Source organism: Schistocerca americana, chromosome 4, assembly GCF_021461395.2.
Source record: "Schistocerca americana isolate TAMUIC-IGC-003095 chromosome 4, iqSchAmer2.1, whole genome shotgun sequence".
NCBI lineage: Eukaryota > Metazoa > Arthropoda > Insecta > Orthoptera > Acrididae > Schistocerca > Schistocerca americana.
In genome coordinates, this window is record NC_060122.1 from 319439854 (window position 1) to 319454781 (window position 14928).

General features: G+C 45.3%; 1 protein-coding gene across 1 annotated transcript in view; it reads left to right on the forward strand.

The window, feature by feature from the left end:
- Nucleotides 1–14928, forward strand: part of LOC124613446 (A disintegrin and metalloproteinase with thrombospondin motifs adt-2-like) — a 116272-nt gene that overhangs the window by 44585 nt on the left and 56759 nt on the right. Inside the window, exons 6-7 of the mRNA XM_047142148.1 lie at nt 1494–1635; nt 10252–10380. Coding sequence (XP_046998104.1) covers nt 1494–1635; nt 10252–10380 — 271 coding nt within the window. The remainder of the gene's footprint in view (nt 1–1493; nt 1636–10251; nt 10381–14928) is intronic.

The following is a 14928-nucleotide window of genomic DNA, read 5'->3' on the forward strand; positions in this document are numbered from 1 at the left end:
TTCAATAATTTTTCTAAGGGGACGTTTCACAACTAACGCGTTAAATCGCCAAAATCTCGAGATAGTTGGAGGATCCTGCCCATAATGTTCCAAATGTTTTCAATCGGTGAGAGATCCAGCAACCTTGCCGGCCAAGGTATGGTTTGGTAAGCACGAAGACAAGCACTAAAAACTCTCACCGTGTGCGGACGGGCATTATCTTGCTGAAATGTATGGTCATGGCAGCTTTCCATGAAGGACAACAAAACGGGGGCTAGAATATCGTCGACGTACCAATGCGCTATAAGAGTGCCACGGGTGACAGCCAAAGAGGTTCTGCTACGAAATGAAATTACACTCCAGACCATCACTCTTGGTTATGGGGTCGTATGACGGGCGACATTCAGACTGGTATCCCACTGATGTATGGGGTGTCTCCAGACATGTCCTCGTTGGTCATCGGGGCGGAGTTCAAAGAGGGACTCATCACTGAAGACAATTCTACTCCAGTCAGTGAAAATGCAGGCCAGAAACGTGTATGGTGACGTCCTGGACAGCGGTGGGATATCTACCTGTCTGTCGCTGGTCATATGGCGCGACAACCAGGAGTGCTGGTCGGGGGTGTTACATTTCATAGCACGACCCTTTGTTCGTCATCCGCGGAACCCTTATAGCACAGCAGTACGTCGAAGATATTCTTCGCCTCGTTTTGTTGCCCTTCATAGCAAGCCACCCTGGGCTTACGTTACAGCAAGATAATGCTCGCCCGCACACAGCGAAAGTTTCTACTGCTTTTCTTTGTGCTCGTCAAACCCTTACCTTGGCCAGCAAGATCGCTACATATCTTCCCAATTGAGAACGTTTGGAGCATTATGGGCAGGACCCTCTTACCAGACCGAGCGAGGTGACTCAGTGGCTAGCACACTGGACTCGCATCCGGGAGGACGACGGTTCAGTCACGCGTCCGGCCATCCTGATTTAGGTTTTCCGTGATTTGTCTAAATCGCTCCAGGCAAATGCCGGCGTGGTTCCTTTGAAAGGGCACGGCCGACTTCATTCCCCGTCCTTCCCTAATTCGATGAGACCGATGACCTCGCTGTCTGGTCTCCTCCACCAAACAGCCCAACCCCTCCAACCAGCTCGGAACTTTGACGGCCTAGCGCACCAGCCGGACAGAATGTGACACCAACAATTCAATGCCAAGCCGAACAATTTCTTGCATGAGGGACAGAGGTGGCCCAACATGTTATTGACTTGCTAAATTTGTGAAGCTCTTTCTCTTGAATATCCCGTTTTTCTGAAATTGTAATTATTTGTTTGTCTGTTCATGTACAAGACATCAACCCATTTCTTTCTCATTCTGATTATCCCTTCGTTGTGTGTCGTTTATATTCTGTTAGAGTGTAGTATGACTATGAAACTGGATCTGAGGTCGGAGTGGTGTAGAACAGACATATACAAAGTGCTGTGTGATATTTTAGGCGAAGGTGAGAGATGTACTGGCGTGTTTTCAGGTCTGGCAACGGTGGGCGGCGTGTGCCTGGAGAAGTACAACTGCGTGATCGCTGAGCTGGGCACCACCAACGTGTTCGGCAAGCCCTACCCGTCGGCCGGCTTCACATCCGTCTACGTGCTGGCACACGAGATCGGACACAAGTAAGACCTGCAACTGCAGCCGATTACACTTTCCATAGTGCCCAGTATAACTTTTATAATTGTTCGTCTTGTACTCCATGGCATCAAGTTCCTTCATTTTTAAAAGAAAAAAAATTATGGGACCCAACGGCATTTGTAGACGTTTTAATCTGTAATTACTTAATTGCATTCATTAACTGCGTGCAGTGCTTGCATTAAACAAATAAATAACAAAAGGAATAGTTGATCTCGTTTCAGAAATGTAAATAGCGTACTTAACAATAGTTTTATTTCCGCAAAATATACAGGGTGTCCATAAATCAAGTTCCAGTTTCGAAACGATGTGGAAAGAGAATTCTTGCTCAGAATGACGTCAAAACTGAACAGGCTATTATTGTCGCAGGGAGAAATGTCACGTAACAAAAAAATTAACGAGAATTTTTCCAATAGATAGCGCTGTAAGCGTCGTAATGTACACTACCGTTGTTGGAAATTGGTACACCAAGAAGGAAATGCATGAATTCAATTAAGTTAATGCCACAGGTTAGGTAATGACAAGTAACAAATGATTACCTTTTCAAATCTGTACATATCTTTTGAGCCCTACTATTCAGTAAGTCGAGTGGCCACCATGCGCTGCAGTTAGAGTTGCTATACGCCGTGGCGTTGAATCAATAAGGTTCTGAATACGTTCCTGAGGGATTTTCCTTCACGCAATTTGTATCCGAGCCCACATATTCGTGACATCAGTTATTGGAGGACCGTGACGCACCAGGTGCCGACCAACCATATCCCAGACATGTTCGATGGGCGGAATGTCTGGCGAACGTGCAGACCAGGGAAGCAATGGTACTGTCGCTCTTCGAAGAAGGCCTGTACATTCTCCGCAATATGTGGCCGGGCATTGTCCTGTTGAAATGTGGCCTGTGGAGAGGCCTGAAGTAGGGGGAGTACCTCAGGCTCCAAAACCTCCGTTAGGTACCGGTTGCTGCTCAAAGTGCACGCAATACGTACGAGGTGAGATCGGTTGTTGTAACCAATGGCGCCCCAAACCATCACATCTGGTTTTCGTCCGCTATGCCGCTCGACAATGCAGCCCTCCAGACTGCGCTCATCACGGTACCGCCGGACACGTATGCGGCCATCACTGTAGGACACGCTGAAGCGGGACTCATCCGAAAAGATTAGATGTTGCCGCTCAGCACCCCAGAGACGGTGTTCACGTGCTCGTTGCAGTCGGAGGAGCTTACAGTTTCTGGACAATGGAAGCCGACGTAATGTCATGCGTGCAACCAGTCCAACCTGCAGCAGACGGCGACGAACCGTCGATGCAGACAAATTCACACCTGTTGTAGTTCTCCAGCGACGAGCCAACACTGTGGATGACGCTGTACGGTCCGGACAAGATGACGGTCATCTCGTGCTATGGTCATATTCCGTGGTCCGGTTCCCCTCTCGTCGCTGCGTACGCCCTTCCTCCATCCACTGCCTCCACACCCGCATCACTGTCGGAGCAGCATCCCCTGGGTGAGCCAAAAGGTCACGGTATGACAAATGGTTCAAATGGCTCTGAGCACTGTGGGACTTAACATCTGAGGTCATTAGTCCCCTAGAACTTAGAACTACTTAAACCTAACTAACCTAAGGACATCACACACATCCATGCCCGAGGCAGAATTCGAACCTGCGACCGTAGCAGTCGCGCGGTTCCGGACTACAGCGCCTAGAACCGCATGGCCACCGCTGCCGGCACGGTATGACAACCCCGTTTCCCGGAGACCGATCATTCTGCCCCGTTCGAACTCGCACACATGCAGATATGGCATCCTTTGACGTCAACAAGGCATACTGGCACTGTATTGTTTCCACCTGTGTGACAGCTCTGCACCGACTACACTAGGCGTAACACCGACCTTGTCGGACCGACACGAGAGGGCTCTCCTCGGCCTACGTGTACGCCATCTCACTACAAAACGTATCACATATTCCCTGCACATCGTCGCCACTTCCAACAAGTGTGGCGCTATTCGGGTAATTCCTTCTCGGTGTTGCACTTTTCGCAAACGGAAGTGTAAATGGGGACGGCTACAAATGACAGGTAAATAGCAATACGATGACTATGGTTTAAGATTCACTTTACAACATGCGTACTTCTCAACGTTGATCACTGCACAAGTTCGGCACTCAACAGTTGCGGCACTGCTAGTTAGGTAAGTCCACCAACCACGGCAAGGCTGTACCACATCGGATGGGAAAATGCGGTTTTTAATTGTTGTGAGGCTAGAAGCCTGATAAAAAGCAAACTGACAACGATTTTTAATTGTTCTGAGGCCAAAAATAGTCTGTAAAGCAAAGTGACATAGGTTTTCAATTGTCCTGGGTTCAAAGCCGCATAAGAAGCAAAGTGACATCGGTTTATAATTGTTGTGAGACTGGCGCAAGACATGTACAATACGCTGTCCACCGTTTTGTGCCACAGATTGAAATCGACAAACAGCATGTTCCACAATAGATCGGGTTGTTTCGGCGGTAACTTTCAGAATGCGTTGGTCAGTGCTTGCCTTCAAGTCAGCTATGTTCGTAACTGGAGCACTGAAAACGACATTTTTCAGATAACCACACAGTCAGAAGTCATACGGATTAAGATCAGGTGAACCGGACGGCCAGGCTGCTGATAAATCGCGACTGATAATTCTTGCATTGCCGAATTGCTTCTGGAGCAGGCATTTCACTGATTACGCAATGATCCTACTCACACAACCACGCTGTTGGAAGACTGGAATGACGTTGGCGTGCAAAAGATTCTCGTAGCATTTACCGATGATGGTGAAAGTAACAGGACCAGCAGAACTCATTTCCACGGAAAAAATACGACAGTCGTTCATCCCGCGAACCATACGCGACTGGAACAGGATAAAGAGGTAATCACAGTGGCACGTATAGTGCTCTCCGCCACACACCGTTGGGTGGCTTGCGGAGTATAAATGTTGATGTTGATGTATAAACGATGGCGTCAACATGCACCACACAGTCACCTCTGCAGAAAGAAGCTGTATCGGTATGTTTGCGTTCGGATTTTCCGTTGGACATATTCTGGAATTCTGCGTATGGACATGTCCTTAGAGACAGAAACGGGCTTCGTCTGTCCACATAATGTTGCACGGTCATTTATCGTCCACTTCCATGCAAGCAAGAAATTCCAGAGCGAACGTTTTTCTTACTGGCAGGTCAGCAGGAAGCAACATCTGTATATGGCTGATTTTGTGTGGATTGCAATGTAGGATGTGTCGTAGAGTTTTATGACCACGCTCACAGGCATATCCAACGTTCTAATAATTCCCCTGCGTTGCGTGCTTTTTTTGCACACCACCGCTCGACCTCCCTGCAACGCTGTGGCCACATCTTCGGCAGAAGTCGGATCAATTGATTCTTCCCCCTGACACATTGCACTTCAAAAGAACTTTTTTTCGAATTTTGTAATCATTTTCTCCAGACCCGTAGACACATCGGACTAGTGTCTTTTTTCACACCCTCGAGTGTATAGAATTTCTGCAGGGCTACTGGCGCACAGTCATCATTCTTGTAGAAGAGCTTTGCCAGCAGCGAGTGATCCTTCACGGAGACTGTCATGCTGGGCTCCCGGACGAAAACTGAGGAACAGCTGTGTTCCGCGCGTCTGTTGGTGTGTATTTTCTTGTGTTTACAGCGCAATCTATTGGTCAACTTTCCGTTAAACTTTTCTGGTTCCATGACGTTTCCAACTGCGTCAATAATATGCTGTTCAAATTTGACGTCTTTTTGAGCCGTGATTCTCTTTCTCCAGCGTTTTGAAACTGGAACTTTTATTATGGAGTCCCTGTACTTCGTTTGGACCATAGTTAGATTGATTGCAGCTGTACTTTATAAGTGCCATTCTGAATTAGTTAATAATTTTTCATAAAACAATAGAATTAAACAAGCAGTATTGTGCCCATAACGTCAACAAGTATCTCAGATCACTTTACAGGCTTTTAGTTATTACTTTGAGACAAGTGAAATATTGTCAGCTAGACTATATCCTACTGCTTCAAAGCACATCATTACCAGACCGATGCATGGTGGCGAGTTGACACAGTGAAACTCGTGGCACTTACTCCAATTTCTATGTTGTAGACGTGAAGGCACCAGCTAGACTACGGGTTTTCAAATCTGGCTGGACGGCAACTCTGCCATTCGTGGCACGAACTCCCGCTGACTGCCACTGAGTTCAGTAACAACGTCTTGAGTCGCCTCTAGGCAGTAGCTGAAACCCATTACATTTACCATGCGTGTGTCCATACACCTTGTTTGCCAATCGAATTTATCTTCCAGCAACTTTTGTTGCTGTTGCATACTGATCTCTTTTCGCACGCTACGAGAAACACACAATCTCCAAAAATGTTCCCCTATAGAGGCATTCTTGCTTAATATTAACTGCTGTTTAGTGACTCCAATATCAGCAAAATTTCATATCCTATTGAGTTATCAGTTTGTCGGATCTCTTCGACAGTCGAGTGTGCCACCACTGTATTGACGCTGATAAACAACACTCTTGCATTGACTGCTTCGGACCTACATCGGCAACTGACCTCTGAAAGGCGCCTACAGGTAAGTTGTCCAGCGAGATGACTGACTCTACTTTCCCTGTCTCTGCCTGGGTAGCTTGAGCGTTGCCTTCGAAGTATGTTCACGATCTTTTGCAGATACTGAATGCTGCTGTCTTCATTATAAGAATACCCCGAGGTAACAAAAATCATGGGATGCCTCTTATTATTGTGTCAGATTTCCTTTTGTCCGACGTAGGGTAGCATGTTGGTGTGGTATGGACTCAACAATTTGCTGGAAGAAATATTGAGCTATGCTGTCTCTGAAGCCATCCATAATTTGAAAGTGTTGCCGGAGCAGGATTTTGTGCACGAACTAACCTCTCGATTGCGTCCTGTAAATGTTATGTGGGATTCATGTCGGGCGATCTGGGTGCTCAAATCATTCGCTCGAATTGTCCAGAATGTTCTTCAAACCAATCGTCTGGCCCAGTGACATGGTGCATTGTCATCCATAAAAATTTCGGCATTGGGAACATGAAGTCCGTGAATGGATGCAAATGGTCTCGAAGTAGTCGAACATAACCATTTGCAGTGAATGATCAGTTCAATTGGACCAAAGTATCGAGTCCATACTATGTAAACACAGCTCATATCATCATGGAGCCACCACCAGCTTGTACAGTGCCTTTCTGACAGCTTTGGTCCATGACTTCGTGGGGTCTGCGCCATACTTGAACCCTACCATCAGCTCTTACCAACTGAAATCGGGACTCATTTGACCAGCCTACTGTTTTCCAGTCGTCCAGGGTCCAACCCATATGGTCACGAACCCAAGAGAGGTGCTGCAGGTAATGTGATCTAGCAAAGGCACTCGCTTCGGTGGTCCGCTGCCACAGCTCGTTAACGCTAAATTTCATCGCACTGTCCTAATGAATATGATCGTCTTACGCTCCACAGTGATTTCTTTGGCTACTTAACCCACTACTGCTTGTCTGTTAGTGTTAAGCAAACGCCACTGATCTCTGTCTTCAAGCGACGGCCGTTGGCCACTGCGTTGTCCGTGCCTGTAATCTAGTATACTCAGCACACTCTTGACACTGTGGATATCGGAATATTGAACTCCGATTTCAAACTACCATTCCGCGTCCAAACCTGCTAATTCCCGTCGTGCGGCTATAATCACGTCGGAAACTTTTTGACATGAATTACCTGAGTACAAGTGACAGCTCCACAAATGCACTGCCCTTTATACCTTGTATAGGCGATACTACCGCCATCTCCATGTGTGTGCTGCTGTCCCAGGACTCGTGTCACCTCACTGTAACCCCACTGTCTCTGACACACATATTTGGAGGAAGTCTTGTTTCCTTTGCTTACTTGGTATCACATTTTGAGGCAAACCTGTTACACCTCCTCCGTTAAGACGTAACCCAGGTAAATGCATTGTAACAGACTGACTGTGCACACGAGGGCTGTAGTTTTAGGTGTACAACATCAGGCACATATAGAAATATTTCTCAGCTGGTGTGTCTTAGAGACAGTAGATGTTGATGTCCTCTTCTCTGCAGAAGAGAGCTCCTGGCAATTGCTCGGTTTTCAATGTGGCGCTGCTAAGTTAAGCTATAAGAATAGGAGGAGCTGTTTTGCAGTAAAGGGCACTTCAGTGTTATCTTAGGGATGCCTTGCGACAGCACACAAAACGATTACACTAATGATTACACAATCTGTCATTTCTGTAACTTGCCACTACACAGATCCAGTGGTGCTTCACTACGCTTACAACAGCGCTATACTTGTTACTACGATCGCACTCGACTCTAATAACACAACATTTCTTAAAAGTCGTCTACAGCCATCTCATACGAAACCGTTCACTTTGGCCAGCACCACCAGAATTCAGTAACGCACCATCGTGTCGTGACGCAGTTAACACTTCGCAAGACGTAATCAACATATTTACCAAACTTCTCTACCAGGAGCTTTTGTTCACGACCGCTTACTGTGGCCGCCAAAACTCGCCTCCCCTCCCCCCCTTGTCCACGCCATGTTCTGCTCTCAAACTTTTCGGAGAATCAGGGGCCAGGAGTTTCCTTGCTACCAAATAAGGTTCGGCTTCTTTCAGCCAATGGGAAGCGACTTCATTGTCTCCAGGTTTGTTTTGACACCGCAACTGGGCACCTGAACGTCACCAGCTTGTAAAAGAATCTCCCAGCAATAGGGCCTGTTACCTATTGCACAGTACTACATTTGTATTAACACTAATTTCACATAAATATTACACTCTGCACCCACCAGCCATATTCTTAATCTAGAAAAGGCCAATCAGACCGATCTGCTGTATTAGTTTTTGAGCTTCATGTAGGCCATTGTTCTGACCCTGCCATCCCTATACAGATACACTGCATCATGAGATTTCTTGCTGACAATATTGAGTCACTGAGAAGAAACTGAAATATTCGTTCAGCAAACCCTACGCATTAAATGATTTTCATCTGGGTAACAGTTCCTTAAGCATTGTACAGAAGGGTGTGCGCTATTCAACAGGTTTAATGTTCAACAGTGTTCCAATACAAGTGAAAAAAATTGAATGATAAACCCTAAGCCGAAGGGATTCCTTGTCGTACACTCCTGTTCTGTACAGGAGGTCCTCTCAGTAGCTGATAACTTTTATTTGTTCGTTAACACTCTCACGATTTCTTTCCTGTTTCATTAATTTTTTAGTTACTTTGTTTATAAATTTTCTAATCAGCATTATGTAAACTATCTACTGACCCTTTCAGAGATCAAGCAGCTTTGGTTCGCATGGCCTCACAGAACTTGATAATAAATACAAAAAAAAAAATATGAAAATGATGCCCATATTCATGTTCATGAGGGCCTTAGCACTGAGCTCATTGGTCAGCCGAAACTTGCTGCAATAAGCTTGCGTGGCTGGAGCGGTTATACTGAAAGCCATTAGACTTGAAGGAGCAGAGAGTAAGAAGCATTCGGAACATTAGCGTTAGTTATAAGAGAATGGCGAATCAAGAAACAAATATCAGCCGCTTTGCACAGTGAGGAATAGAAGTAATGAATTACTGGTGATTTTGTTTCAACTGACCATGGATTTTGCGTCATCGATTCCACTTAAATTTAATGCTTATGTATTGCATTAACATTATAAGCCTGCATTGAATGTATTTTCTATGCCACTTATTCTCCCCTTCACCTTAACCATTTCTGCTCTCGACGTTAACTGCTTTGTAATCATTCACGTACATGACATCTGCCTCTCTGCATGGCCCCAACATTCTGCGTTTTATCGAATTAACCACTGACTCAAGATTCCTCCTAAATTTCAGTCATCTTGTCGAAAAACCAACTTCTATTAGCCCACATAGAACTATACTTGTCAAAACATTCCTCATCTTCACATGCCTAACTAATCATGCTATGACGTTAGGACAGCAAATATCTTATTCCAAAATTTATTTCATTTTCTCATCGTTAGAGTGGTCCACATCTTCAAGTGGTAAGGAAGTAATAAGACGAATACGTTTTGTGAACAGACAGAATGTTTTACAGTGATGCCTACTTGTTATCTGTCTCCATTCAACAAAACATGCAACAAGTTCTCTCTCCCAGAAGCTGCCAGTGATGGGCATCCTACAAATTCTGTCATTATTTCTAGTTCTGGTGCTCTCTTTACAAATTATACACACGGAACACTGTCGCTCCCTGTTTTTCGTGCAATATACACTGCTGCCTATTAAAACTGCAACATCACGAATCTTTTGTCAGTCAAAATGTTGCTTACCTTATCTTCTGACCATCTGTCTGAATGGAATCATCACCCTCTGTACAGGTGTTTTTCGCTGTGGACAACCAAGCATTAATAGTTGGCAGTCTTTTACTTGACAAATTTCTTGTATTATACCACATTACAAACAGCCTTTGCAGTAGGTATGAATTTCGGCGAAGATATGACATTTTACCTATTTAATCCTTTGAAATTCTCTTGTGAATCTGACACATGTGTCATCAACAGTAACTCATTTGTTTCTGAAGTGTTTGGCTTCACTGTGTCGGACAGCCTGGGCATGCACCACGACGGCACCAGCAACAGCTGTCCCAAGGAGGGGTTCATCATGTCGCCGTCCCGCGGCACCACCGGCGAGACCCAGTGGTCCACCTGCAGCGCCGACGTCATACGCGGCCTTGGGTAAGTAGGACACTCGGTCAGGTTCATTCTAATTTATCTAGTCTAAATTGCTTTATATCACAGACGATTACCCAGTCTTTCCGCCCGTGGAGAGACAATCAAGGGAATACGGTACCAAGAATGCTAAAAGACATTCGTTATTACATGACGGATGATTCGTATTATGGTACTGGCTCTAATTACTTTTCATCATAGTCACTCCAAGGCACTGGTCCCTGCGTAGAAGAAATGAACTTGAAGCTCCTGAAAACCACGCAATGCGGATGTGATGCACATTAGTGCTGCCTGCGGACAGTTTACGACACTTCTCCAGTAGTTCAATGACATGGAAGTACCTTGGAGGCAAGTTGAGGCTCTACGACGGAGGTAGCGTCGCAACATTGGCCCCCATACAGCTGCTTAATTTTCACCTCTGCGGACCACTGAAGATGTGAATAGTGATTTGCGATGTTTGAGACAGTTTTGTTTGGTCAATGTACGACACAGCGTTGTGACTGGGAACTGCGGAGCATTACTTTTATCACTTTGATGTCCAATCATCAATGATGAGAATTTTTCCCATCAACTCGTTTGGAGAGAGTAGTGATTCAGTATTAGATCGAAACAAATGTAGAGGCAAATAGTGTAGACAGTCAGAGCCTATTGGAAATGAGTTCGACTTGTTCACCATTCGACATGACACTCACGAAGATGAATTAGAAACACCCACCTAGTAGCGATCAAGTAGTCCCTTTCACCTTTCTGAGGGGGGCGACGATGCGTGGCATGGACTACACGAGACATCGGAGCCATTGAGGAAGCATTAAGACCAATAATGGCTCCACTGTCGCTCACAGCTCGTGGGAATTGATCAGAGCAGAGTACAACGCCCGCACGCCTCACAAGATGGGGTCACAGATGTGTTCAACAGGTTCGAGATCAGGTAACCTGAACGGACACAAAATAGGGTCAATTAATGTCTCACAAAATCATAATTATTTTTTTAAATTTTCGTCCCATACCTGAAGAGGATGGCGGGCCCTTTTTCGAGCAGGCGATGAGTTCGTTTTGGCCAAGGATAACTGTTTCTTACTGTTGACGGTCTATGATCCCTTCAGAGCAAATGGTCGTCAGCAGCGTTCTGTAGCCGAACAAATGGACTCATATGACTGGACTGCAGATTACAGACCATGCCCCCTTGTCCTCACACTCACACCTCCTGCGATACCTTGCAGAACTAGCACTCCTTTCTTTCAGGAGTTCTAGTTCTGCAAGGTATCGCAGGAGAGCTTCTGTTAAGTTTGGAAGGTAGGAGATGTACTGGCAGAAGTAAAGCTGTGAGGACGGGGCGTGAGTCGTGCTTGGGTAGCTCAGTTGGTAGAGCACTTGCCCGCGAAAGGCAAAGGTCCCGAGTTCGAGTTTCGGTCTGGCACACAGTTTTAATCTGCCAGGAAGTTTCAGTTTCCTAAATAGGTTGTATCGATAGGCTGAAAATGGTTAGAATAAATTCTCTAAAAAGTAAATAAGCGTAGCAATTCACAAAAGGCTGAATATACTTGAGGAGATGAAAATGCTGAATAAATGAGCGCCTTACTACGCTTTATACGAAGTCAGAGCTCAGGTATGTTGGCTGCACTGTGTTAGGACACAGGGCTTGCTCTCTGCTTGCACGCTCCTCCCCTTCTCCCCGCCCCCAGCTCGCCCGCTGCTTCATCCTCCATTGCATGATCTTGCGTACCGAAGTTAGTTTGATGTGGTATCTAATTTCCTAGTATTTTACTTTCTCCCTTTCTAATTCTTTTTAAGCAGATCGTCTGATGATGACTTGCTAAGGAGCCGAAACGTAATAATGTCTGTATGACACGAGGCTGAGAAATACATTACAAATAATTCAAACTAAGGCTCTGTCTTACAGAATGCAGAATGTTGCCTGAAGGTGAATTCCAAGGCATATCATACTCTCCTTCGCACGTCTGCCTGGCAGTCTGAACAGTGCAGGCAGCTGTCACGGGTCACAGCTTCCTGGAGTCTCTTCCTCCAAACGTGCCCGGCGCGTTATCATTGTGTCCACACAGCGGCAGCCGCCTAGGAACGTGTCCTCGGCGTTTTTCCGTCTGACTCACGGCCGTAGATTACCTTTATTCGGGTATGCCGGCTGACTCATTCACTGTGGACGCTGTTAACTCCAATATGCATGCTGTGAGGCACTTCGGGCGCCGCCGGAAGTCCAATACAGCACCAGCGCCGTTCGTCGGAAGAAGTCGTAACTAACAGCCAGCGACTGGCAATCATATTTCAGCTTTGAAATTTCGCGTAACACCAATGCATTTATCATTCTGATGTCAGCTTTGGTTTCTTAGTCTAAGAGCTCCCATGAAATATATACTGGATATCAAAATTAATAGCAATACTTATTGACGTGGGTGAAAGTATTCGACAGTGCAAGTAAAGGAGCACTTTGTGAAATAGTGGTCAATATGTGGTTATGAGCCGCCACCGGCTTCATTAAGAAGCATTGTCGTAGTTAGAGGAAATATATTTCAATCGTAAACTTTTCAGTTAACAAGTTATACATGTTAAATACAGTCTTTTTCAACTGTAATGAAAGTCTTATGATTCAAATGGTTCAAATGGCTCTGAGCACTATGGGACTTAACTTCTCAGGTCATCAGTCCCCTAGAACTTAGAACTACTTAAACCTAACTAAATTAAGGACATCACAAACATCAATGCCCGAGGCAGGATTCGAACCTGCGACCGTAGTGGTCGCTCGGTTCCAGACTGTAGCGTCTAGAACCGCTCGGCCACTTCGGCCGGCAAAGTCTTATGAAGACCAAACGCCGGCCGCTGTGGCCGATCGGTTCTAGGCGCTTCAGTCTGGAACCGCGCGACCGCTACGGTTGCAGGCTCGAATCCTGCATCGGGCAGGTTTAAGTAGTTCTAAGTTCTCAGGGATTGATATCAGATGTGCTCAGAGCCATTTGAACCTTTTGAAGACCAAACGCGGTTCGCTTTCTTTTAAAGCATCTCCAGTAGTCACTGTGAGAATCTGATTTTTCTCTTACAACTTAGTTTTCTGGGATCATGAACGGTACGGGAATGTGGTAGGTTTTAGCTCTCTCTCTCTCTCTCTCTCTCTCTCTCTCTCTCTCTCTCTCTCTCTGTGTGTGTGTGTGTGTGTGTGTGTGTGTGTGTGGAGCTAACACATCCCAACTTCTGTGTATGTAAATTGTTGCTTTTCTATGATAGTGTGACAGGCGATCTAAGGTGGGAATGACGCCTAGTTTGTGATATTATTTTGTGGTATCTAGGGGATTGTTCTTTAGCTGCAATGTATTGTATCAGCATAAATAATGTTTGGTTGCTTATGTTTGGTCTTTTATTATGTATTTATTCCCTATTTCTGCCTATTGGATTTGGATGTTCTCTTGTACGGTAAGGAGATGTTTCTTGTTACTGAATCTGACTATTATCACGTCCTTTTCAGTTGTCATAGGGTGGTGCTTTCCTTGCCGAAGGTGTTCTGCAAATTTTGAAGGGCTGGTGTTCTTTATACCTCATTTTAAAAGTTTTGTTGTAAGTGTGTACGTGCAGTGTGGAAGCTTTGCACCCATTTGGTAGTTTTCGCTGTCGTCCTTGGATGGAGAATGGTACCATCCCTAGTTTGGAAGTATTTTGTGAACTCTGGTAGTGATGAAGTACAGTGCTACATTTGCCTTAAAAGACTGAAAACGAGAGGAGGCACAACAAATTAGTAACGTCACATAAGGCGATATCATCCACAATGTTCCTTGGATGGGAAGGTAAACTTGTTTGATATATCTATTATATAAACTTGGGATAATAACTGAACCCTTAATTTTGTGCTTGGTTCAGGGTGAAAAATTGGCATCAAGCAAAAGAGGCGATGCAGGGAAGTCAGCCTACGACCTTTCGCTGTCGCTGCCGCTGCCGCCACGCACATCTCCTTCATCTTCGCAATTTTTGCGGGCGACAATAAAACCGATATCTGTCGCAGGCTTAACCCAGTATCGTTCGGGATCACCTACTCCTTCACTCCGCTAGAATTTAAAGTCTTTGTCCCAAGCTTACTTTTGTTACTGGAAGTAATAACATTTAAAAACCGAAAATGGGTTTTTTCACATATGGGTTATTTTGAGCGGTTTTAACAGTCAGGTAAATCTGGAGACGAAAAGAACTGGTGTAACCGAAAACCGGTGTTTCAGCGATAACTACCATCCCTAACCCGTATATTTCGCTGCTGACGTGAGACAACATCTAACGCATCAAGATGGATAGGTCCAGCAGGGCTTGTCCCTTGGCCTTCGAGATCACCTCACTTCAATTATCTGAATTCTTCTGTGCGGGACCGTCTAAATAGTGAAGTCTACAGCATTCCCGTTGATACAGTTGAAGAAATGGAGTGTCGAGATGTACAATCTTGTCAATACTTACGATATGATCCTAGGGCGCTTGAAAAATTTCGTAATTCATCCCAGATACGACTGCAGTATTGGTTTCAAATGGAACGAAGACTTGTAAAACACGATCTATACAGATACTAGTGTA